This window comes from Pteronotus mesoamericanus, unplaced genomic scaffold (genome assembly GCF_021234165.1).
Source record: "Pteronotus mesoamericanus isolate MK-2021 breed Mesoamerican mustached bat unplaced genomic scaffold, CSHL_Meso_final contig_33, whole genome shotgun sequence".
NCBI classification, from domain to species: domain Eukaryota; kingdom Metazoa; phylum Chordata; class Mammalia; order Chiroptera; family Mormoopidae; genus Pteronotus; species Pteronotus mesoamericanus.
Window position 1 is genome coordinate 11,998,268 of NW_026555135.1, and position 26,267 is coordinate 12,024,534.

At 42.9% G+C, this 26,267-nt stretch overlaps 1 protein-coding gene across 1 annotated transcript in view; it reads right to left on the reverse strand.

Moving 5' to 3' along the window:
- Positions 1 to 26,267, reverse strand: part of SYTL2 (synaptotagmin like 2) — a 102,882-nt gene that overhangs the window by 32,085 nt on the left and 44,530 nt on the right. The window contains exons 2-7 of the mRNA XM_054576370.1: positions 24,943 to 25,446; positions 15,573 to 15,724; positions 13,379 to 13,514; positions 5,787 to 5,868; positions 3,745 to 3,859; positions 1,681 to 2,484 (exon numbers count right to left, since the gene is read on the reverse strand). Coding sequence (XP_054432345.1) covers positions 1,681 to 2,484; positions 3,745 to 3,859; positions 5,787 to 5,868; positions 13,379 to 13,514; positions 15,573 to 15,724; positions 24,943 to 25,043 — 1,390 coding nt within the window. The 5' untranslated portion in view covers positions 25,044 to 25,446. The remainder of the gene's footprint in view (positions 1 to 1,680; positions 2,485 to 3,744; positions 3,860 to 5,786; positions 5,869 to 13,378; positions 13,515 to 15,572; positions 15,725 to 24,942; positions 25,447 to 26,267) is intronic.

A 26,267-nucleotide genomic window follows, 5' to 3' on the forward strand; every position in this document is an offset into this window, starting at 1 on the left:
TACATTTTTGTGGTAAACAGGAAAAAAGCAGGGTGTTAGTAAGTAAGCAGAACTTTGTTTACAAACTCTGAGGCAAGAAGGCCTGTCTGTCCATCAAAATGGGCACCGCTGATGATGTCTTCCTCCCAGTGTTCACAGTCAGTTGTGATTTAAAAGTCAGAATGCACAAATAAGTAGTTACTACAAAATTTCAAGGGTATTTCTTAAAAGCAGGTGCAGTTTGAAAAACAGTAAAGGTTCACCGAATTTTTTGTATGGAAAATATTACCAAAGAAATATCCTTTATATTTTGAATAAACATTTAAGTAAGCATCATCTTACTCAATGAGACAATGAGGCATATTTGCATTCCTGGGCCAGACTCCTGATCTGTTAAACCAGAATCTCTGAAGATGGGGCCCAGGAGTCTTTACTAACAGCTATGCCAGTGACTGTCTCGCATACTGGAGTTTTAGGACCATGATCTCAAGAAGCTCCTTCATTACCCCCAACTTCCCTCCTATAATTTGTGACTTAGAAGTAGTTTCTATGAGCCAAAAAAACTAAAATGAGGACTGAAGGAGAATGTGATCTCTACCTGACATTGGCTAACCAATGGCTAAAAGTTACTCAAACTTTTTAGCCAATGGCTTAAAGTTTACTCAAACTTTAATGATTTCCTTTAATATGAGTTCCTTTATTTCCTAAAGAACCACCTGATGATTTTTAATTTTTAAAAAATATTCTGTTCTCTTCAAATGATTTTAAATGTCCAGAGGAGGGGTAGTGAAAATGCTTTGTCTTTTAAAATGAAGGTTGATCTGAACAAACAAATATGAAACTGTAGAGCTGAGCAAAAGTGACTCAGGGTTAACTTAATATTGACAAACACGGGAGAGAGAGCCAATGGGTTAGAAACCTGACTGTTGCTACTATAAATATTCTTGACAATAAAGAAATAATCATAGGGTTGGATGAAGACTTACTGAAGATGGGAGGGAGTACATGGAATGATTTTCACAATTGTTTCTGTTTTTTAAAACATAAGAATTATGAAGTAATCATGTAAATATGGGAAAGCAGTTTGAGGCATCCCCTGAGGGTTGCAGAATCTACAAGGAGAGCTAGTTAGATGTTTGGCAGGAAAAAGCAGCATTTGTATTGCCTCTCAACTCACAGCAGCTGGAAGAGAAAGTTCCTGCAGTGCTTTTAAAGGCTAAGAACAAAGGCTAGAGGCCCTGTGCAGTCCAAAATAAGTACTCAAAGTCTCGTTTCTCATCCTTTGAGGATAAGAAAGTAAAAGAAAAACCAAAGTTTGGTTAAATGATAATTGACATATTTGAACTAGATAATAATATATTTATTCCATAAAAAAGTATTAGCATATATTTAATTCTTGCTCTGTATAAAAACCTTGATATAACTCAAAACATGGCAATTTTCTTAAATAATTGACAGGATTACATTTTTAGTTTAAATCATAATGGGCCAGGAACTGTGCTATCCATATTCCTCTCATTATTGGGGACTGAGGAAAACCTGCAAACCCATTAGGAAGTACAAGAATTCCTCAGTGGCATCTGCCTGAATTCCAGAGGGAATGGCAACGAGGCAAAGTGCAGTGTCCACCGAGGTGCCTGGCCCAGCCATTCCAAGCCCAGTGGGTCAATGTTTATAGCCTGATAGTGACAACTCTCTTACCAGCAGGGTTTTTGGACAATTCTGATTCAAGCTTTGATGATTCTGATGATTTAGCTTTGTGTTCATTGATGGTGGGTGAGTTCTCACTTGACTGTGGTCTTGCAGTTAACACTTCCAAGGGAGAAGGGTGCCCATGAAATGGAAAAGAACCAGGAGTGTTTGGTGGATGTGTTTCATATTTTGATGCACTTGGGCTAGAGTCTGACTGATGTAAAGGCAAAGGCTCTCTGTACTGGGAAGGTTTTGGGTCCTTTGCAAACTCATCTATGACTCTGACATCTTCTGTTCCATTCTTCAACCTGTCAGATTCTAAGACACTGAATTCCCCAACTTCCCGACCATGGATCAACCCAGGGCTCCGTGGGAGTTCATCCTGCACTGCAGAGAATCTCACATGCTTTAATGGTTCCAGTGAGTTTGAAGAGGAGTCATCTTCTAGAGAGCGCTCCTTCTCAGAAATTCTCTCATGGATGGTTAGGCCAGGTGACACAATCTTGCTTTTGGGTTCAAAGTTCTGATGAAAACGAACAGTTTCTGAGTCTGTGCTGCTAGAACTAGAGTTGCGCTTCAGGATCCCTCTTGGAGGCCCTCTTGCATTCAGGGAATCTGTCCTCTGCCTCGGAAAAGACTGGTTATCATCCTGTTTTAAATCATGTGATTTGTGGATTATTTTCCTGGCTTTAGGGATTGGAGCTTTGACCTGGGATCCACTCTCAGGGCTTGGAAAAGTCTGCTTTGGTTTCTCTAACTTTTGGCTTGAAATATCCAGGATAGACGACTTTTCTTTTGACCCTGATAATTCACCTGAAAATTACAACATATTAGGTGAGATATCAAACGGACAGTAATGTAAAATTTAAAATACCAAAACCTTAATCTACATTTAGCAAAAGTATTAAAATATTAAAGACAATAAAAAGTATGTAGCATAAATGCAGACCTAATTAAAAAGCCTTTTAAAACACATGCATGAACTTCACTGAACTATACATTTAAGATTACTGTGCTTTACCTACATACTTTGTGACATTTTATACTCAATAAAAAAGTTTTTAAGACCACAATTTTAAGAAAATGCCTCATGGAGGTGGAGGAAGAACACAGAAGTCACTTAAAAAATTTTATATATGGAATCCAGAAAAAGAAATTCAATTAGACAAACTCAATACCTAAAATAAAAATTAATTCTGTCAAATGTTTAAAAAGGTAATGTATTCCAGTGACTTTTTTCTCTATAATACTTATGCTATATAAAGGATTTCCAATGAAGAGAAATATTAATATTAAAACAGGCTAATTGAAAGTCCTAATTTCACTTTCAATTATTAATTTTCTACCCCTTGCCCAATCTTTAATATTTGTGAAATTTTCTCAGTTACTTTTTGTATTTTTTATTTATTGATTTGAAAAAGAGAGAGGGAGAAACATTGATTCATTGTTCCACTTATTTATGCATTCATTGGTTGATTCTTCTATGTGCCGTGATTGGGGATTGAACCTGCAACCTTAGCGTATCAGGATGACACTCTAACCAACTCAGCTACCTGGCCAGGGTGTTTTTACAGTTTATTTTTGAAGAGATTAAATTGTCTAGTATTTCCTTTTAATGGTATGGAAGAATGGTAGAATTTCATAAGAGGCAGATTTAAATTAATAAAGTTACAAACCAGACTAATGCTCCTCAGGGACTGGGCTGATGATTATAGATGAGAGGATCATAACATTGTCAAGTGGCCCTTTTCTTCTGATGCAAACTTTTAATTTTTAGCAGAACTAGGTCTGCATATGGTAGACATCCAATAAAAGCTGTTAAATGAGTGACTGAATACCTCTCATCAAAAAATTTCCCAGTTTGGCTCTAAGACTGGAATGCATGAACCTCCAACTTCTCAAATCTGTGCTTCCTTCCTCCCTCCCCAGGAAACCAATGGGCATAGCAGAATAAGAAAATCATCAGGACCTTTCACTTTCTCTTAAAAGTTATTTTAGTTAAAGGAACTTTGAGAATTTCCCTTTGTCTACAGATAACAGAGATAAAAATATCTAGTCCATAAAAATATTTACCCTCTTTTGAAGTCTGAAAGAAACCAGTCCTTCCATTTTCTGACTGCTCATTCTTGATTTGTTGAGATAAGTGATCTTCTGGCAACTTGGAGCTATTAAATGGATTCTTCCTTTGCTGGGGAAAAACATTGTTTATTAAACTCATTTTAAATGTCATAACAACAACTCAGTGTTAGCAAATGCTTATTATTTCCAATATTTGATTGTTTTACCCGGTAAATTCTATCTGGCATGTTTGAAAAATGTTGGTCCTGGTTTATCAGTTTAGCATAGAATTACTATATGAGGTCTGTCCAGAAAGTATCCAGCCACATAATATGAAAAACAAAGACATTCATTTTTTAATTTTTTTAAAGATTTTATTTACTTATTTTTAGAGAGGGGGGAGGGAGGAAAACATCAATGTGTGGTTGCCTCTCGTGTGCCCCCTACCAGGGACCTAGCCTGCAACCCAGGCATGTGCCCTAACTGGGAATGGAACCAGCGACGCTTTGGTTCACAGGCTGGCACTCAATCCACTGAGCCACACCAGCCAGGGCCAGAGGCATTTATTAAAGAAGATGCAAGATACAAGAAACATTGTACATAGGACAATGAATCCTCAGTCCCATTCAAAGAAGGCAACTAGGGATTTCACATAGTTCTCCTAGAGTCTCAACTGTTCAAAACACTCTACAAAATCCTTTGTTGGAATCACCATCAGCTGAATCTTACTGAATATCTGAAATCTCTTCTGTTTCAAAGGCAATTTTAGTTTTTAGAAAAGCCAGTAGTTTTTGGAATTCCCAGATCAGCTTCTAGTTTTCGCACTATCATTCACTGATCTTTGTTGATTGCAGCCCATACATGTTCAACATTCTCAGGTGTTCTGCTTTGTTGCAGGCCTTCCAGAATGTGGATCACTTTCAACAGATTCTCATCCATCTTTGAAGCATTTGTGCCACCTTTTTATTTGTGCTGCCCTCATTGTATTGTCCCTAAAACCCTTCTGAATCATCTGAATAGTTTTTGCAAAGGAATAGTCAAGCTTAACACAAAACTTGATGCAGATTCATTGCTCTACTTGCTCAGTCATTTTGAACATGACAGCCACACAGCACACACCCTCACTCAACGGCGTCTACTGCCCTCACTGACTAGTACAGTGGAGTCACCATTGTTCACACATACACATTCCAGTCTACATTGATGTCCTGCAAACCATTCTCGTTATATTAACAATGGCTGGACTTTTTCCAGACAGACCTCATATGTGTCACAGAAAAAGGTAAAGCTGTTAAATAAAATATACTCAATTCCAGAGTTCTACAATGTTAGACCAGAACCCGGCATTCAAATCTATATCCCATATTTTATAGAGATGTGAGAACTTAGGCCTGTATATATCAAAGGGATGGTTAAGGTCAAGGTAAACCTGAGACTCTAAATAGGACAGATTCCCTACCAGTGTGCTCTTTCTACCAATGAGACTCTCATTGTGCTGGATTAAACTTGTACCAAATATAACTGTAATTGACCTTTTCTATAAGGATTTAAAAGGTACTTATCAAGATATCTTTAAGTATTTATAGTCACTACTATGATTATCAATTCTAATAAAGAAAGGGTATCAGTAAACAGAGTTTTTTAATTAATATAAGAATAAATATCAATGTATACTGTCTATAGTTTCATAAATTGGCAATTCCCTTCCCCAAGCAGACCTCTAACAGAGAGTCAGGAAGCTATGAATGGGAATAAAAACTGACATGGCACTAACAAGCCATATTCCGTAAGCTTAAAAGCAGCAGCCCCAAATAGCTTCAGACTTTTTATTCTCTAGGACAAGAAATCCAGGTCTTCAGCATGACATACCAATAACATGGTATTCATCAACTTTCCCACCACATGAGCGACTTCTTATATTAAATAGTAAAAATTATCTGTATTTGGTACAAAAAAAAGTACTACAAAATCCTCTTTATTTCATGGTGCTTTGATAAATAAGAAAAAATGGAATTCCTTCCAAAAATGAGATTTTTCAAAGCCTGAGCCCAGTCTACCTTAGCTGGAGACACAGCTGAGCTCCTGGAGTTTTCCAGGGACCTATCGATCATGGCGGAAGCTGGGTTGACCACGCTGGAACTGCAAAAGAAACAATAATTCAGAGAAGAAAACCTTCCCCTTTGGGGAGTCATAAATCATGCCTCTGAAGCCAAACATTATTAAGGCAGGAAGGGAAAGGGAGTTAAGCCTAGAAATGATTAAGCAGTGAAGCAAAGGAAATGGCAAAGCAAAAATGAAAGATAGGCATGAGACAAGAAGAAAACGATCGACCAGAAGCCCCAAAGTTTATATCACAGTACCAGGCATACAAGAGGTTCACAATTTAAATTTGTAGAAATGAATTTATCTCAAAGTCAGAAGCTAACATCAGATACAGGCAAAAGTGAACAAGTGATCTCAGGGAGGGAATGCTGAAATATTGCTCCAAAGAGCTTTCGGGCCTCATCATATAGGCCAGGGCCAGAATGGCAGGACTTACTCTAACTCAGGTAGCAAATACCAAAGAGGAGACTCAGATGAGACAAGTGACTCAGCCAAGAAACAGAAGAAATGGCAGATCTAAGAGGTTCTGTGCAGGAAGGTTGGAGGGTTTGGGAAACTTACTGAGAACTGTCAGCCCAAGTCTCCAGGCCAGCCAGGTGAGTTCTTACTCATACACAAGAGGGATAAGGACCAGTGCAGCACCCAGAAGATGGGGGGAGGTTAGAAACCTGGAGATGGCTTAGACCATGATCCCCTACTGCAAGGACCGGACAGACCCAGAGTGAGAGTACAGGGAGAGTAAACGGAGGAAAGTGAGCTGAGCAGGCTCCCTCCTGAAAAGCCACTCCTTTGGCTATTGAGTAAGAAGGGCAAAAGAGGGTCACAGTGGCTCTGGATGGGGAAAAAAACACCTGCTCAGACTTCCTGTTCCAGTGGCCTTGCCTTGGGCATAAGAGGTGAGGTCACTGTTGGCTGAACCCCAGTGCCTGGCGTATTAAACTCCACCAGTTCTCTCAGTGGCATCCCAGACTCAAGAATATGGAAAATACCTCAGAGGGTGCTGGCTTCCTTCCAGGAAGCAAAGGACCTGGAGGTTGAGGGGGAGAGTAATTTGCACCAAGGCTACAAAGCCTGGCCAAGATTGTTATCATGATTGTGGGCAAGATGTTCCTGCAGCTTCATTTCCTTTCTTTCCCTCTACACGTCAACTGTCATTTTTTGTGCAGTTAGTCCTAGGAACAGGCTGAAATTTTGAGGTGACCATTCTTCCTTTTGTTACTCTCCTCCCTGTTCCAGAAAGGAATTCGAGGCAATGAGGCAGATGTATATGAAATAAAGCCTGGGCCCATGGATGTGAGAAGGCTGGGGGGAAGAATGGGGAGGGAAAGGAAAAGAATCAAGAGTGAGAACTTACAACGGAGCCAGAATTAAGGCTCACAGAAAAACACATTACAGGAGGCTATTGTTGCGATAGGCAGGCACAAACTTGAATCAGGTTATCTAGCAGCCAATGTGACAAAAAGAAATCTGGTCACTGACAGAGCTCACAGTGTCCATACAATAAAACAAAACAAAAAAACAAACGATAGCTCAGGACTAGAAAGCAATTTCTCTTGTCATTTTAAGAAGCCAGTGAGTGACGTGAGGAACCTTACAGAAGAAGGTGCTACACTCAGTTTCTCCGAGTGTTTTAGATCATCTCCCTTAGTGAATAAAGCAGCCACATAACAACCAGAGGAAATGAGCCCAGTGCTGGTGGTGAGGGGTCTCCGTGGAACACACATCGTCTCCTGCCATCTTCCTTCCTTCCCCTTCCCACACTCCAAGAATAAAGGATAAGCAGAGCCTCTGGTTCTCCTTCCTCTGTGCCCTAGGCGTACAGCCCTAAGTGCCCTTATTGCATATCATGTTGTCCCCTCCGTCCCAGGGATAAACCCAGTCTCTCTCTTACTCAACTCTATCCAGCTATGTCGTTCATGTCTATTCTGTAACCACACCTGCGTATACATATCTTACTGGAAGGTCCCTCAAGAGTATCTCGACTAACTTTATATCCCTGCAGTGCCTTGTATAGTGCCTGGTGCATGACTGGTGAGTGACTGAACAAATGAGGGCAACTGAGCCTGTGGCAGGGAAGGTGGCAGCAGCAGACAGGTGACCGTGTTTTATTTTTTAAACTCATGTTATTTGCCAAACTACAATGAGCCACATTATTTAGGTTTTAAACAAAATGTCTTTGCCCTGCTATTCAGAAAGCAAAAGAATGGAAGAAATAAGGCATTCAGAACACATGATCAGACACTAAAATGCCAGAAATGCCGAGAAGTCCCTGGATTACCTTGTAGTTGGGACGGGGTGGGGCGGGGGAGGGGGTGACAGTGGGGTACCCGCTCGGCTCCCGTTCACAGGTCTGCTGAAGTTACAAAACCTGAAACAAGAGTCTTCTGCCTCAAGCTCTGTCTCTGGAAATACAGCTGTTTCCTAGATTAAGCCCTGGCTTTGCTTCTCTTGAGGAACATAACAATGTTTTGCTTGCCTGTCTTTTATGGGGCAACCATCAGCACAGTAATTACCTTACTCTCAACTGATCTTGGCAACATCCCGATTAGGTATAGATCCTTCATCTTATTTTACTTGTGATAAAACTGAGGCCAGGACAAGTTAAGTAATTTGCTCGATGTCACAAAATTAGTTGTGAAAGAGTCGGAGATTTGAACCAAGTGTGTCTGACCCCAACTCGAAAGACAATCAACGTAGTGGTTCGGCTATACTGCCTGTTTCTGGCATTAGTAGAGCGGTGGTTTGAGGCCAGAGGACCCGAGTGAAGTCTGGGTGAGTGTTCTTCCCAGTGACTCTCACATCTGTCACTTCCTGGCCACCTGTGTATTAACCTCACATCTGACCGCCTGACTCTAGACTTCCACTTCCCTAAACCATTCAGCATTCCACTGCTAAGCTGCAATGGTCTAAAACACAATTACCTTTCCCTGGATCCTCAAGGCCGCTGGAATAAAGTCTGAATTCCCCAGGAAGGAAATGGAGATATTCTACCATCTCTTCCACATACCTTCCTACTTGTTCCGCTGACCCTTCATGCCAAAAAAAAGTGGTGTACACACTCACTGTCCCCAAACCTCACTGCCGCTGCTCTCTCCACTCAACCTATCCCCCAGCCCCTCCCTCAAGGGCTTGCTCTGTTCTCTTTGCCAAATCCTTGCTTTCATCCTCAAGCCCACTGCAAACCTCGCCTCCACTGTGACGCTGCTCCTGTGTCGGCCCAGCTGGAAGTGGTTCTCCTTGTCTCAAATCTTACAGCACATTTTATTGGTATTTTGGATTGGGAATTCATTCCCTGCCTGGCTCTATTTGTAATCATGCGATCAGGTTTTCTAATATGGATGCATTAGTTTTCCTAAGAGCATACAGCCTCTTTATAGCCAGATACTGTGTCTTTGTGTCTTAGAATCCCTCTCAGAGGGTGGTAGACTGCATCCTGCATATAAAAGATATTCAATATATTCCATAAGATGAGCTTTAAAACTGTAAAGCACGCCAAATTCTATACCCTATGCTCCCTATGCTCTGTAATTTCTTTCCTCAGGCACCCTTAAAAATCTCCCTGCAATACTAGAAGGAACACTTAGACAAAACTGTTTACTTCATTGAGAGGGTTATTAAAATATTAGACTGTCACATTGGCATTAGGATTCTCCTCCTAAAAGTGTCTGCATTTTAATGCAAGTCTTTGAAGACTTTACTAAAAAAATAATAATAATAATGTTAGGTACTGTGGCAGGGAATCATAGGGAAGTGGAAGGGCTTCACAGAAGTCTTAAAATCACACCAAATAAGCAGCTGGATACTCCATTCATTTCTATGTCCAGCCATAAAGTGCTCCAACTTTCAAAGTTTAAAAAGCTTCTGAACCTTAACCAGGCTTTCTCACTAAAACAGTGAAAAATAACAGCACACATGATATACTTTCTTATGAGGTATTTTCCAGCTTAAATCAACAGTGTCTAGAACCAGAAGCAATCCTGCAAGTGATCTTTCCTTGTTTCTCATTGACGCTGATCTCTCCCTTTGGACTATGAGCTTCTTGGAAGCTAATGCTGCAGCTCATCCCTAGTACCCAGCGCTGTCTGCACACGTTACACTCAATGAAGCTTGAACACATGAATAAACAAATGAGGAAATGGCTCAGGGATAACTCGAGGGAACAAAATTAGGAAATATGCTGTACCAAGTCTTTCAAGTCTTTCAAAAAAAGACTGCTTTTTTTTAAGTAAAATATTACTGCTCTGGTGCTACCACACTTCATCCTACAAATTTATCTAACACAAAATATTCTTATCCAAATATAAGGCACTATGATGCACAGTGAAACTATTCCTACCACAACTTATTTGGGTAAATCCAAGATCCTATAGGATTAAGAAAGATTCCTGTAAGAGCTCAGTATAAATGAGTCTGTAGGGCAGGCCTCCAGAAAATGAAATGATCACATCACTGGATTGCATTTAATCCAAGGACAAAAGATCAAATGCATTGTCCATAGATTGACTCATCAGAAAAGAAGCTCAAAACTTCCATCCAGATGGGCTGACATTATTGAAAAGTCAAATGTTCCTTAGAGTGGAATGCACGTTAGATCTCTTCAAAGGAGAAAGTAGGCTGCAAGGCAACCGAGAGGTGTGAGATAGGAAGGATGTGAGAGGAGGAACCAGAAGGGGGAAAGAACTGGGAAGCTTGCAACACACTGGAGAAACCATTGTGTTTGGTTTTTTTTAGAGGCCTTGGGCTGGCCCTGTCTGTGGCCACAGAGCTAAGACAATATAAGCTACCAGAGAGACCAGTCCTCAGAGAGATTGTCTTAAAGGAAGAGAGAGAAACTAAAAGGTTAGTCCACTTCCAGGCTGCTTCAAACCAAAGAAACACCATAGCCCTGAGTAGAGAGGCTCCTAGACTCTCAGTGTTTCCCAGAGTACCCAAACTTGTTTTACAGAATGTGCCATCATAAGTAACAAAGGAGGGGCTTCTCATCCCAGAACAGGCCTACCTCTACAGACAGGACACATTACGTCTCATTTATGGACTGGGTCCTGACCACAGGAGGAGAGCACCTCACATTTCCATTCTGTATTCCCCACCTTGGCTCAGTCCGCAGTTTATGTATGTGTTCTACAATAATTTGGAGGAGGGGCATGATGTGCCATCAAGGTGTGGTTTACGGACCAGTGTCAGTCGTGAACTATCGCTGTTCACGAGGTAAGTACAGAAACTGAAAATATGCTGTGATCATTAGACATGTCATTAAAAAAAAAAAAACACCCACCAAAACACTGGTTCCTTACCACAGATTGTGCCAACACTGCTCACAGTCTAGCAAACACAGCCCTGCTGAAGGTCATTAGCGAGACCTAGAGCTGAGAGCATTTGGAGTTTTCTCCTTCTCTGCTCCTCTGTTCATCAAACCTCTCTCTGCTTCCTGGTGTAACAGGTGCAAACAAGAACACAAGTAGCTTCCAGCGGTTGAGTACATGCTCGGTACCCACAGTGTTTTCATTCCTCCCAGGCAGAACCCCCACAGAGCTGCACCCACAACAGAAAGAAGGAATCTAGCCACAGAGACCATTAGAAAACCTCCCTCACAGACTACAATATCCAGTCACTGTTACCTCACACTCTGACTCCTGGCTAAGAAAATATTGACAGGTATTGAGTCATTCTATTGAAGTTCACTTAGTCTAAAAGTACAATCCCCAAAATACACTTAACACACCCAGTTCCCAAAGGTTAAAGTATAGGTGAGAAACACTGCAGGAACCCAATACTGAGCAAAGTAGTGGTTTCTGACAAGGAACGAAGGAAGTAAACAACAGCTCCGCCTACAGTTCTGGGTGATTACCACCCACACCATGTAATGAGCAAAGCATGCTGGGTCCATCTCACATTCTTATTCTTGCTTTCCCAACCATACCTTATCTATGTTATACTGACATAATTATGCCACTGGAAATTGCCGATTTTCTTTCTTCCTCAGAAATGTTAAGTGGTTCCCACACCTCATTTCATTTCATCTCACAGCATTCTGGTGAGGCAGCTCTGTCCTGATATACAGATGAGACTCGAAAGATTCCCAAGACCCTGAAGGTCGCACAAGGAACGCAGAAGACAATGAAGACACAAATTTTGGAAACTTGATAGCCTCAAATTGAGGATGAGGGGAGAAATACCCACCAGCCCACATGGGATCAGGAGGAAAATGAGCTGGGCTATCAGGCAATGGCACCTCTGTTCCTCAGACCCTTTTGAGAGGAACTGAGATCCTGGGAGGACAGGAAGTCTGACCCACATAAAACTGTGGAATGAGCTAAGTTTGCCTTTGAAACTCCAGAATGTTCTCCTTCTGTGGCACTTGTACTCCCTTCCCTCGGTCACTGCTCTGGTGGCCCTCCACCCCCGTCAAACCTGGCTCTTGGGAGCTGCTCTCAGCTCCTCGGTGGTTTATCTAAATGACTGTGTCCTCCCTCCCAGAGTTTCTATTATTTAAGGTCACATCTTTCCCTACGGAAGGAAGGCAGGTATTAACCCAATTAGAAGGGTTGCAGGCAGCTGGTAAATGGAGAGTCACCAAGAGGAAAGGAGTGGGGCATTCTTCACACCCTTTCCTGAGCTTCCTGAAATAGCTGTGTGTATGTGAGAGCCCACGCTTCCATTCCTTGAGCATCTACTATGCCTTGGACCCCCCTGACTCAGTGAATTCATCATTATCTCAGTTGGAAACTCTGAAGTGAACTGTCTTTACTGAGGAGCTAGAGATAAAGGAGAACGGCCCTCACACCGAAGAGTTACAACTATACCTCCAAGGGACAAACACCAGTAGGAAAAGACTTAAATAACTAAAAGGTAATCATCACAGCTCAAAACGTTTGTGGCACTGTAGCCCCACATCAGCCAGATGACAACATGTATGGGAAATACCAAAAACCAAGGCTGAAACATTGAAGACAATGTACATCCTTAAGAGGCCAGGTATTCTACATCCATTATCACTAATTCTCACCATAGCCTTTCCTGGTATATATTATCATTCCTGTCTCTAGTTAAGAAAAGAGACTCAGAGAAGTTAAATGACTTGTCCATGGTCAAATGGCTAATAATGGGCATATTCAGGATTTGAATTGATATCTGCCTGGTTCCCAGTTTCTTCCATTGTACCAGGCTGTTATAATTTGATCATAATTCATCTCTTCCCTGAAGTGACTCATTCCCCTATATTCAGTCCAGAGTACCTCTTCATCCTACTCTAAGAAGGAAAAATCCTTAGTACAAATAAAAAACAACTATTGTTGGTGCTGAAAGAAATCACCACTTAATATTTTATTATACTTAATATTCAGATTTGTTAGACATTCTGCAAGCTGGGGAACAGTACTACCTAGGGTTTGTTTGCGTCGAGGCCCAGAATTCCCTCAGATACGCCCCTTCCCGGCACCCATGAGGACAGTCCAGCATCTGCGCTAACAGCCCGCTCTTCTGCCTTCGCAGCACACCAAGCCATGAATCTCACACACAGCCGCTCTCCCGACGAGCGCCGTCTTACCTGGGGCTTGCTGGTCCCACATCTTCTTCTGGCTCTTCTACAACTCCAGCTAGCTCTGGGGAAAGGAAAGCACCCTTGTTGACATTATTCACCCAGCTTTCCTTTGCCCCGTTTTCTCTGTCCTCACTCTGCTCAGCTGAAACAGGAAACAATAAAGACAGGAAGGTTATCTCTCACTTCTGTGACCTACAAACTCTCGTATCGTCTCTTATCACTGAAGACTGGAACCTGAACTTCAGGCCTTCCCTGAGTGCCAAGGCAATTGCTAACATGTCTGAGTATTAGGGATCAGATTTATCACTGCAAGAGAAGTCAGTAGATTCCTCTGATGTTAGCTTCCCCCACCCAGCAAAGTCTCCCGAGAGCAATGCACAGGTAACTCCAGAGACAACTGAAGCAAAATTCTGTCTGCCTCTAGGTGAATCTGAGCTGAACTGGATCAGGACTGGATGTGTATGGTCAGGGGACACTGAGGACAGGGAGCTCTCATTGGGACGGAAGGACCATTACCAAGCATTTACTGAACATTTACAACGTGCCTGATTCAAGGCTGGGCTCCAGGATACTAAGAGGAACAAATGCTTTCTGCCTAGAATGCCCCCTCTGTGGCCTTCTCTTCTCCCCAATCTCTAGACATCCAAATTCTACATCTTCCTGAATACCCAGCTCAGATGCTAGGACCCAACAGGACCTCTGTGCTCACTCTCCAGGAAATAACCTCTGTCGCACCTGAGCACCCAGGGCTCTTTACCTGCACCTCTCAGATAATGAGCATCAATGGAGTGAAGACAGCGCCGGGCACAGAGCTGAGTTCTTTGCATGTATTATCCTAGGAGGAGGGAGTGACTTTCCACGTTTGCAGATTTGAAAATTGAGGATCACAGAGTTCTAGAAACTTATCTAAGGCCATATAGCCAGTAAGTGCCAAGAATACTTTCATCAGTATGAAGAAGACGAAGCAATATAAGGGCTTCCAATTTCCATATATACTCACATTCCAGGGTGGTATTACCCAAAAATCTCTTTATATTATAAGCCTAGTTTTTTCAATTGCAAAATGGAGTCCACAGTACAAACATGTACCCCTCAAGAGTTCTGAAAGTCTGGACAGTTTTGAAAAACAAGAGGCCTGCGAGCAATGCGTGGCACATACTAAACAGGCAGCCTTTCCCTATAAGGAGTGCGGCTCTTTCAGAAAGACCGAAAGCCCAGCTCTGCCATTTGCCAGCTATATGATCTTGGGCATATAGAACTTTACATACCCCATATATATAATGGGGATAACAATATCTCCCTTACAAGATTGCTACTACAATTAGAAATAAGAGAGTAAATGCCCATCATATATTAGATGATCAAAGGGTAATAATTATTTTCCTTATTGAGTACAGGTTAGATCTAAGGAGGGGCTGTTCTCAGGGATAAAGATTTATACTGACTAGTCCATAGTTAGAGAGAAGGCACCAGGGAAATATTTAATGAGCTCAAGAGAATTCTTGAAAAGCCCTCAAAATACTGTCTTTAGAGTATTTTAAATAATGTATTTGCTTGACTAAAGAAGTATCAGATGTCAAGGTAATTAAGCAGGGAGGCTAATCTCTTTCTAAGTTCTTCACCCTATTTAGGAGAAAAGGTTCTAAATGTTCGGAGTTAATAAAAAAAAAAAAAAAAAAAAAAAAAAAGCACTGGCTCTGGCCGGGGGCTAAGTTCATTGAAGCCTTGTCCTGTACACCAAAAGGCTGTGGGTTCAAACCCCAGTCAGGGCACATACCTAGGTTACAGGTTTGATCCCTGGTTGGGTACACATGGGAGACAACCTCTCTCTCTCTCTCTTTCTCTCCCCACCCTGCCTTCCTCTCTCTCTAGAATCAATAAATATATCCTCGGGTAAGGATTTAAAAAAAAGAAAGAAGTGGTAGGTCCTTATAAATCTTGATTGTGCCACTATTACTACTCACCATGGCATCTAGGGCTTCCTTTTTCCTTCTACACCACACTAAGTCACTCAGCCCCACCTTACCCGTCCAAATGCAGGGCAAGAAAATTCTGAGCTGGAGGGCTACGCATTATGCAGAGTGTACATTTAAATGATTTCCCTCAGCAGATTTTAGTAACAATTCTGACACTTCCCTTCCCCTAACTCCTTCTTCCCAAACAAAGGCTGCCTCTAACTGCACTCGCCCCATCCGCTCACCTGCTGCCTGGAGCCTCTTCTTCCTCATGGATGCTCTGATGATATCTGTGCCGTGGATTTTGTCTCTGTGTCTTTTTGCCTTCGCTTCATAAAACCACTGGCCACTCATATTCTTCAGCTGCTGGCCATCCTTAATTTTTTCAGGCAAATGTCTACAAAAGGAAAAGAGCTTTACTTTGCTGAGAACCCACAGTAAATAAATGAGTTCACTGTGAAACTGCATAAAGCAATTTGTAAACAGTCAAAATGAAGCTCTTGATGTCTTGGAAGATTCCACAAATCTCCCAGATGACTAACAAATGTATGTTCCCCACTGACTGAGAAGTTAGAGAAGCCAAGACCAACATTTTTTAAAAATTCAAAGATTTAACCCATGATCGCCAGATGACGCCTGAAATTTCTCAAAGGCAGACCCACTTTTTGGCCACGGTCTTCTGTGTCCACTGTTCAAATGCAAATAACCCAGGGAGAGATGACATATTAAACTTCCCTAAGCCTTTGTAGCCTTATCTGTAAAAAGGGGTTAATAATAGTAACCCACCTCATGGTGTTGCTATGAAGATTAAATTAGTCTATGCGTGTCAACCACCCTCAGCACATGCCTGGCACCTAATAAACGCTCAATGACTAACTGGTGAGGTAGTTATCAGCTTATCAGTCCTTTCCTTTTCAGTGAAATTTTCCTGGAAGCCTGTGAGAGACAGTTCATGATGTCCCTGGTTAGGGAAATGAATGCTGGAAAGGCAGGCTGGAGAATCAATAAAGAACAAATTTATGGGGTAGGGGGAAGCATTCCTATTATGCAGACACCACTTTTAAGGGTTCCACAATAATTCATGCTCTCTGAAAAGCTAAAACCTATTTAACTAACCCAGTACTGCCCTCCTAAAATATCCCCAATTTACGCTGGCTAGAAAAATTATGTTCTTCTTCACAAGTCTTTGAACCTCTGCATCTCTCTATCTATCTCAATAAAATGAGAATCACAAAATCTATCTTTTCTTATTCATAGAGATGCACTTAGAATAAAGTGGCACAAAAGCCTTAAGGAGACTTTGAGCTCTTGGAAGATAATGTGTTACATTAAATCCAAGAAGGTTTTATGATTGTTATTCAATAAATACGCATGCTTCCTAAAGCAGTCAATCTAAGTTTTAGCCCGAGAGCATGTATAGCGGCCACACCAGGCTGGGGTCAGGGCTGTGCATGAGGGCTCCCCCCAGGTATACCTGGGAGAAGGAGAAACAGGAGGCGCAGTTACCCTCAGTCTCTCCCAAAGGTCCTTGGAGAGTGTCTTTCCACTCGGAGTCTAACTCTCTGCTGGGACTTCCTCTCTTCCCTCAATCACCGAAGAAGTGACCCTATCCCAAACATGCTCGGTCGTAACCCTTGGACACATGACCGTGACAGCCCACCACTGAGTCCTGACAGGGACAGTGTTATCATTTCACAGTTCTCCATCACCAGACAGGGCATGGTTTTTATTATATGTTTCTAATGGTTTCCCACTGCCTAGGTTTTCAGTAGAGAAGACCACCCCCTGGGCTGCTGCTAGAGTTTTTGCCTTTTCCTCCCTAAAAGACCCACTTCGAGTTCGAGGCCGAAAGAGAGAGGTCCTTCCAGCTTTCCCTATTAGAGGGTGAGCCCCTAGGGTCAGGGCCTGTACTCAATACGCCTTCACCTGGTGTCTGAAAAACAGTAGGTGTTTTATCCAGTGCTTGTGGAGTAAAGGTATCATCACATGAGGGCCCTGGCCACATGGATTCATTTGGATTCATTTTCCAGCACCTACCCCCGTGCTCCCACCTGCCAGCACACTAGACTTCCTACTGTTGCCCAAGCTGCTCTTTCATGATCCCTGTAAGTGTTTGGCATTAGAAGCAGGAAGGTGTGGCAGAAAGACTATGGGCTTTGCAGTCTCCCCAAAATTAGGTCCAAATTCTAGTTCTGACTCTTCCTGGATGAGACCTCTGGTAGGTTACTGACCCCCTCAAAGCGTCAGTCTCCTTGTCTGTAAAGCTAGGGGAAAATAAGCCCCCCTCTGCAGGACTTCGGGGGTGATTAAATGAGGCATTTCTCAGAAAGTACCTAACAGTGCCCGAACCTTGGTGAGAGGTCAATATGTGCCAATCTTCTATGGATGCCACTCCCTCACTTCTCTGCCCAGCATGTCGCTCCGCATCCTTCAGATCCCGCTCACATGCCACCTGGCCAAGGAAGCCATCTCTGATCCCCACAATCACAGCTCAGCCTGCCATTCTCCACGCTCCCACAGCGCCTCCATGACAGAACTTACCACACTGTTCCAATGCTCTACGTGCATATCTGTCTCATCCACTAATCATCAACTCTGCAAACTCCTCGAAGGCGAGGACCACATCCTAACCACCTTTGCAAAGCCAGCACCCAGCACACAGCCTAGCACAGAGCTGATATCCCAAGGCTGTTTGTTGAGCAACTGAATCAGTGAATAAATAAGTACTCAGCAGCCACCCCAGCCTGAGTCAGGCTCTTAAGAGATAAGAGAAATCCTGTCGCTGCTGGGGGTGAGAGAACCACCCTCTGTCACAACGGCAGTGCCTTCTCACATGATGGGGCAGGAGAGGGCATCTCAGCAGAATAGGAAAAAAACATGATAAAATATGGCAACAGTCATCTTTCTGAAAGAGACCACAAACCCTCATAGTGTAACAGCTCAATTTCTCCACATGAGATTTAGTTACCTATTTTGTTGTTCAACTGAAATGCATTTGCATGGGCCTTTGTGCAATTCTTGATCTCTCCCACCTGCACGCCGGTCTGCACACCCCTGCTCAGGCTAGGCGTTCGGCGCACGAGGGGACTCAGGCTCACTGAAACATGTGGCCCCTGGGAAAGCTGGTAGCCATTAGAGGGGGAAACTAAGGTTCATCTCTTTTAAAGTGGCAAAAGAATAGGAAATGCTCTCAAATTCAATACATGCTATGTATGTATATCTTAACATGATCATCTGCTACATTTAATCAATTTCTTTTTCTATCTCAGTTATTTGAAATATTTTATAGATGAATTAATGTGTGTGACATCAAAGCCCAAGTTTTATAAAGATGTAGATCATTAAAAAAAAACACCAAAACACTCCTTAGGTGACACTGTTAAAATGTTCTCTACCAGCCCATGTTGATTTCCTGAAATCTAACAACGAAATTAGTATTTGGTTCTCTAATCATTGTACCATTTAGTTGAAGTGGAAAAGCGTAAGTTTCTTGGGACTCACTTTTTACGCCTTACCATCCTCTCCCCACATGCACGCTGTGTTTAGTAGAGAGCCGAGGGTAGAGAAGGTACTCAATAAACACCCATGGGCTGGTGAGGAGGAAGGAGTGAAGGCAGAAGAGCACTCAGCACAGAGAGAACATTGCCCTGCCACCCTCCAGGCAGAACGTGCTGGTCATCCCCACATTCCTTCAGCTAATACACACAAAGCATTTTTTTATACTGCGTCCCGTGCTTGGCACGTTACATCATGCGTCATCTCATGTAATCCTTGCAATTTCACCATGATGTACAAAAAACTTAGTCAACTGCAAAAGATGGTCCACCTTGCCTCCTGTGTATGTTGAAGGCCATATCTGTTCATTTGTTCATTCACTAATTCATTAATCCACTATCATACACCAGGCCTGTGGTCGGAATTGTGCATAAAAAGTCTACGGCCCTAATTGCCAGTGTCCACTTCTGTGGTGCAAAGGCAGGGTGAGCCTTTCAGAGGGAAGCCAGAAGAGAAGGGAAGCCCTCCAGCCTGGCCTCAGCACTTTCCCCTCCACCTACCCCCTTTTCCTCCTTGTAATTACAAAGCACACCCCAGCTTGCAGCTCATTCCTCATGATTCAGCAAAAACCTAACATGATAGGCAGGACCTGGTTGATAGTATCTAGTCAATTGTGGACAATAAGAATCAGCAGGCTGCCCAGAGAGGCTGATTGGTCCATGCCCCAGCCTTTTTTTTTTTTTTTTTTTAAACCCTGCAGTATAGCCCTTGGTATAGATGGCGAGATATGTGACTTAAAAGCATGGTTTGATGTTTATTTTGAATGTGAGAACTGAGGACTGAGGAGGTCTTTAGGTACAAACGGCCTCACTTTATAGATAAAACAACTGAGGCCCAGAAAAGTTAGGAGATTTGCCCAAGGTCACACAGAACTGCAACACGAAGCCAGCTTGACTCCTGGCCATCGCTCTTTCTACTACAGCATCCTGCCTCCGAGAGCCAAACATGATTTTGCTTTCTAAGATGGCGATCCCAATTCCCTCTTTCTACAAAGGAATTTAATCTTTAATAGAGAATTGGAAAACCAATACATGTGACAATGAAATAAAGTGCAAATGATCCTTACAATGGAAAGTGAGAGGCAACGCATGTCCCTTGTGTCATGGATACATCACAGATCCCTACAATCCGCTGAGACACAACCCAGTGTGTGGGAAGCACAGACTGCGCAGTTTGATAAGCAAGCCTTCAATCTTTCAGGGCACTCAACCTCTTCCACTTGACTTCCTGGTTGTTGAGTGGGTTCAGCTACACTGTTACATGGATGAAAGGGGAAAATGTAAGTGAAGCTCTGTGTACAACGTAGTTCCTTGACAAATGCAGCTTCCTTTCCCCTTTGCTTGGACAGAAACACCACCTGAGGTCCTGGAAAGCAGTTCTTCAATGACAACTGCTTTCATTTAAAAGACACTAGGTCTTGAGGATGCCACTGAGAATCCTAAGACGTGGTCAGGGTTGAGATGCTATCTGCTCTGAGAACGCCCATCACCATGGATGTGGCTGTGTGTGCAGCGGTAGGGGACGTGGCGCTGGCTGCGTGAAAACACATAAGGGCAGCGATTTCCTGCTGGCAGTGTGATGCGAAGCACAGGAAACACCACCTCTACAGTGTGTCATTTTCAAACCATAAAAGACTAAAATTACATATGTGTATGTATGATGGTGTCTCTTAAAAAATAAGAAGGCAGAAGGGGTGGGGAAGAGAGAAAAAGATTCCATCCTGATGTCTGCTTCACTGCTGGCTTGTGAAATGTCCTCAGCTGGCCATGAGGGCAGCAAGCTGAGTGGAGATGCAGGGTAATAACTGGGTTCAGCACTTGTGGCTACAGATAGAGAGGCAGCCTGAGAGACAGTTGTGATGGCAGCAGGGACCTGGAACTGCTGTCCTCTAACTGTACCCCAGAGACACTACCATGGATGCTCCCTTGGGTTCAAGTCCATGCTGTACCATTAATGGCTTGAGTGATTTGGAAACTGGACATTTCCCCTGTATGGCACTCACTTTTCTCATCCATGAAATCAGGATGGGAGGTAACACATAGACTAAATCATCTTTCAAGTTTCTCAAATGAGCTTGGATGTGAGCAATTCAAAGAACTGGATACATCAAGCATGGCAAATAGATTTCAATTTGAATGACAAATCTCATCTACTACCATACAGAAAAGGATTCCGAGGCATATCTGGTTTTGATGAGGACATCCATTAGTGATGTCCTCACGGCTAAAGGAGGGTTGTACTTCCAAAGTTAATAACAAATTTCCGTTTGGAAGAACAGTCTCGATTTTAGTGGCAGGTTTGACTTTCCAATGTTTTACTTGAACTAAAATTATATAATTTAATTTCTAAAGCCACACATCAACTAAAAGGATGACTAGAGCATTATAAAATCATGTTTAGGAAAACAAGGTTGAGATTTTAAAATTGCAATTGATAATCCACTAAATACATAAAGGCCATTACATGGTAAACTCCTTTAGGACTGGAACCATGTTTCAATCACCCTAGAATTATCTTCATATCATTGTTCAGAGGAGGTCTCTATACTTAATAGGTATTCACTTAAATTTCACTGCATTACATAATTGAGAGTCTTTAATAATTTTGTAGTAAGGAATCAGACTACTAACCAGAGACTTCTGTCCTTTTTATAGAGGCATAGGTGGAGTGCTGGAAAGGGTCTTAAAATATATTCATCACCTATTGTGAGCTAAGAAGAGTAAGAAATATTTTATTTACTCCTGGCTTTAATCCTTTAACTTTGGTATTATGGTCATTCTCAGTCTCTGAGTTGAGGCTCAGAGAAGTTAAGTAACTTGACCAACAAATCACAGCTGATTAGTGGTGAAGATAAGATTCACATCAGTTTTGAATCCAAGGTCCATGCAGGGAAGTTCTTCTCTTCTGTCAAGGCGAAACCCTTACTGTTCTTCTGAAAAAATGGTACCAATGAACCGTATGGGGCAGAGGGACCAGCACTGGACCAAAAACTTTTCTTATTATGGCTTTGGCACTGACTAGCTGTGTGACCCTGGATGAGTCATGCCTCCTCTCTGGGCTTTACCTTCTTTAACTATAAAGTGACTAAGTGAACAAAAAAAAAAAAAAAAAATTTTCATCAGAACTGCCAAGCTGTAACTCTGATGGAAGAGTCAAAAACAAAGAGGTAGAGGATGGTGAGGTCGCTGGAAAGCAGAAGCCTGCTGAACAAATTTTCAGACACTAGAGACCTAGTTCTGGTTCTACCAGCCCAGGCACAGACCACCTCATAACCATCCCCCTAAGTCCCTTCAATCCTAGGGCAAAGAGGGGATCAGACCATGATTCCTCTCGTGTGAAGCAGGAGGTGGGCTGGGCCTCTATCAGTGCCCACAGGCTACGGGCCCCGTGCCCGTTGGCTCCCCCTGCACACCGTCACTTCTCCGCAGGCCCAGGGCCCTGGGCCTGCCCACGGCCAAGTCAACATGGGGTGCTGGGACCTAACTAAAAAGTCCCCCAGAATGGTGGTGGTAGACAGGGCTTGACTCGATATTTTTCAACTCCTCAAGCCTTCTTCCTATCAGGTTACAAAAGCAAAAATCAAGGGCACCACCAGTAGCAGCTGCTGGGCACCATCAGAAACAGTGGACTGAAGGAGAGTCTGCAAACCCACTACTACAAAGGCACTCAGCATTTCTCAGCAGACTAACTGCTGCCACAGTCTGCACGCTCCCGGCCCTTCCAGGGCCCAGGCGGCACTCTGCATTATTTTTTAATCCTCACCCAAGAACATTTTCATTTGCTTTTTTAGAGAGAGAGAGAAACAGTAGTGCAAGAGAAGCATTAATCAGTTGCCTCCGTACACACCCAGCTGGGGATCCACGCTGGGACTGGGGGTCGCACACACCCCACAAGCCAGGTATGTGCCCTGACTGGGAATCAAACCCACAATGTTTCAGTTTCGGAATGATGCTCCAACCACTGAGCCTCTCTGGCCAGGGCCAGAACTCTACATTGTTTTAGAATAGTTTCATCAACTACTACAGGTGCCCAAGAAATACCTCCACTCTATTCACACAGAATCACAGAACTATATGGAGACTCAGCAGCCTGGAATTCCAGGGGCCAAGAAATACAGAAGGTGGAGGAGGACAAATCTTGTTATAAGGTGGCTAGGTAGGGGAGGCAGAAATGCAGACCACACACAACAGTGTGGAAGTGGAAGGAACTGAAGGAACTCACAGCAATCGAGTATTCCCAACCCCAACTTCCTGAAGTAGGAAGAGGACACGCTGCTTTCTCCATCTCATCTTCTAAGAGGCTAATGGAATTCCCAAATACCAGCATGCTTTAGGAATCAACAATATGGTGATAGAAGGAGACTTGACTTGGGGTGGTGAACGCAATGCAATAAACAAATGATCTATTATAGAATTGTACACCTGAAACCTATATAATTTTATTAACCAATGTCACCCCAATAAATTCAATTTTAAAAATTAAAAAAAAATCAACTAATATTTTATCTGTGCTGCCTCCTCCCCTTACTTCTAAAATGGGCATAACAGTTCTGCCTAGAACGTAAGAGAACAATATTCATGAAAAGGCCTTTGGAAACTGCAAATGGTTAAAACATTAATGCTACCAACAGGCTCCGATGGCTGATTAGTGTAAATCCTCTGTCCCTCCTGGGTAAACTGCTCAAGGCAGCTCGCTGATCACGGGGAGCAGTGCCCCATCCAGGGGCATGGAGCACTGCAGGTGATCTGTGGGGAGGAGCATGACAAGTAAAGAACCCCATTCTCATGATCTCCACTACTTACGGCCACCTCCTGTTTCTGTTACAGCTCAGGGTGCTACCTCACACCAAGGCAACCACCCCTTTTCCCATGGCCCAGTCCCAGGGTGGCCTGTGTGCAATTGTTTTTTCAGGGAGAGAAGGTGGAGTTAGTGAATGAGTACCTAAAGGCCAGGATTTGAGTCTCACTTCTGAACTGGCAGTCACCTGACCTGTGTAGAAGTCAATTTCCTCACATATCAGAGTGGGTAAAATTAGATCCTTCTACATCCCCCTAACTGCATAAGAGTGTTGTGAGCTCAGAAGAAATAATGGGCATATAAGCCCTTCGCAACTTGTTAAGCACTGTATATACGAAATAGTAATAGTAGCCAAAATCAGACACTCTGAGTGCTTGAAGTGCATTTCAGCATGTTCATTTATAAAGTATCCTTGTTCAGTTAGGGTCAAAATATGGGAAATGGTGCAAATACACCCATTATTCCTGATTCTTGTGTGCCGGAAAATAAGAACATGGCTCATGTTCCTTTTAGATTAACTCTTGGGATGCAGATCATGCAGTTCATACTGCCTTACATTCAGGAAGCCTGTCACTGCCTGCAAAGCCCGAGATTACATAGGGGACTGATGCCAGGGCCTGGACACAGGCCCGCCCTTTCACCGTCCTGACCTCCTGCTCCTACCACGTGGGTGAGCGAAGGTGGCCGAAGTGTTGCCGTGGAACACCTGGGCTCCTCCCAACAAGGACGGCGTGTCAGAGCTGCCGCTCCTTCTCGCGGGACACAAATGAAAAGCTGGCTCTGGCAGAGCCGATTTTAATTGCTGTTGAAACCAATTCAAACATTTCTGAAAGTATGTAGAAATGTGAGCTGTTTCTCCATGTTTTTCTTTTAAATATTTGTAAATTTAGAATCTTTCTAACTGGGTTGATAAGTCAACTTTAAAAAGCAGATTCCACAAAAATATGGAAATAAATATACACACACATCCATATATGTGGATGTAGATGTATGTGTTTGAATATATTTCATTCTTAATTCAGTGTTTAATAAGTTAAAGGGCTTTAGTTAGGTTTTTAATCTTTCTGGCAGGAGTCCTATGGGATAAATTAAGAGACACCAAGGAGGAAAAAGTTCCATCCAGGAAGTAAACCTAAAATTGGAACCCATAAATTCAGGCTCCAAGTCAGAACTACCACTTATGGTTGAGAGAAAAAAAAAAAGTGTCTCATCTTACAGACTGGCCCTCCGTCCCCCACACCCCAGGGCCTCTAGGCCTGTTACCTGACTCTCTCTTCCTCAACCCTCTTCAGTGCGGCATCCCGCTGCAGAACCTTCATGATGGTCTCTTGCTCCTCCTCCGTCAGGAAGCTTAAGTCGATCATTTTCGAAAGGTCTTTGCAAAAATATGAGTAACAAATCTGGTTTGAGGTTCTCAAAGCTAAACAACTCTGACTGTAGCCTGGATGATTACAAGATGCAAAAGGGACATGAAATAATATCTTGTTCAGTTCTGCAGCGAAAGTCTTGTTTTGGCTTAGCAAAAGTTTTAGGTGGCCGATCACAAACTCCTAAGTGCCCTTTCCCGTGTGGCAGGAGTGGTCTGCGGCGCGACGTGGACGAGAGGCTCTCAGAAAGAAGCCACATTCCTTGCGAGCCAGGTCACTTGCTCCGACAGTGGCATTTCCACTCACACCCCTTCTCTGGACCAGTCTTAGACACGGTTAATTCTCCTTCAGTCTTCGTCACCAGCTCGAGAAGAGTCAGCAGCATCTGAGCATCACCAACCTGGGGAGCCGTGAGACAGTAAACATCAGTGAGAGGAAATCCTTTAAGCATTGCTCTTTATTACAAGATTTAAAACACACCCAGGGGGAAAATGGACCATGTGAAATGGTCTCTGAGAAAAGGGAAACCAGTTCTGCTGGCTTTCTGAGCAAATGGAAATGGGTCATGAAACACGCTTCAACTCAATTCCAGACTGCCAGAATGGAGAGCACACACAAATGCCTGTCAATGTTTAACAACTCACTGAGGAAAGGCGTGTTTTCAAAAAGAAGCTGGTTCTCAAACTCACGGAACACTAGGCTAACAAGTCACAGTTAAAGTCAGCAAGACCAAGGAGACGTGATTCCAGTTGTCAAGTGACTATGGGTAAGAAATTACAAATAAAAACCCACAATGCTCACTTCTTCATGAATAGGAATGTTCCACTGGAGTATATCTGTGCTCTGTAATAACAGGAGAGCTAGTATCAGGTAGACAGTTTGCAAGACAGTGGGAGTTGTTATTCTTCTTTCTGCTAGTCCCACCTCTAACCTTTGCTGGGCCTAGAGCAACTCACCTAGCTTGCCTCCCTTCATTTCTGAGGAGAAAGAACATGTACTGATATGTGTATATAACTGAGAAAAAGAAAGAGGCGGAACTTCAAAATGCCCCATCAAACAAAGTGAGCATTTCAAATGGGGACAGTGGGCAGGAACCCTGTTTTCTCTGAGGCATCTTAAACCCACGTGCAATGAGAAGAAGGGGAGATGTGAAGAATGCCACAACCAGACAGGACTTCAGAGAGTATCAGCTCCAGGTTCAGGACCCTTTTAATAAGTGCA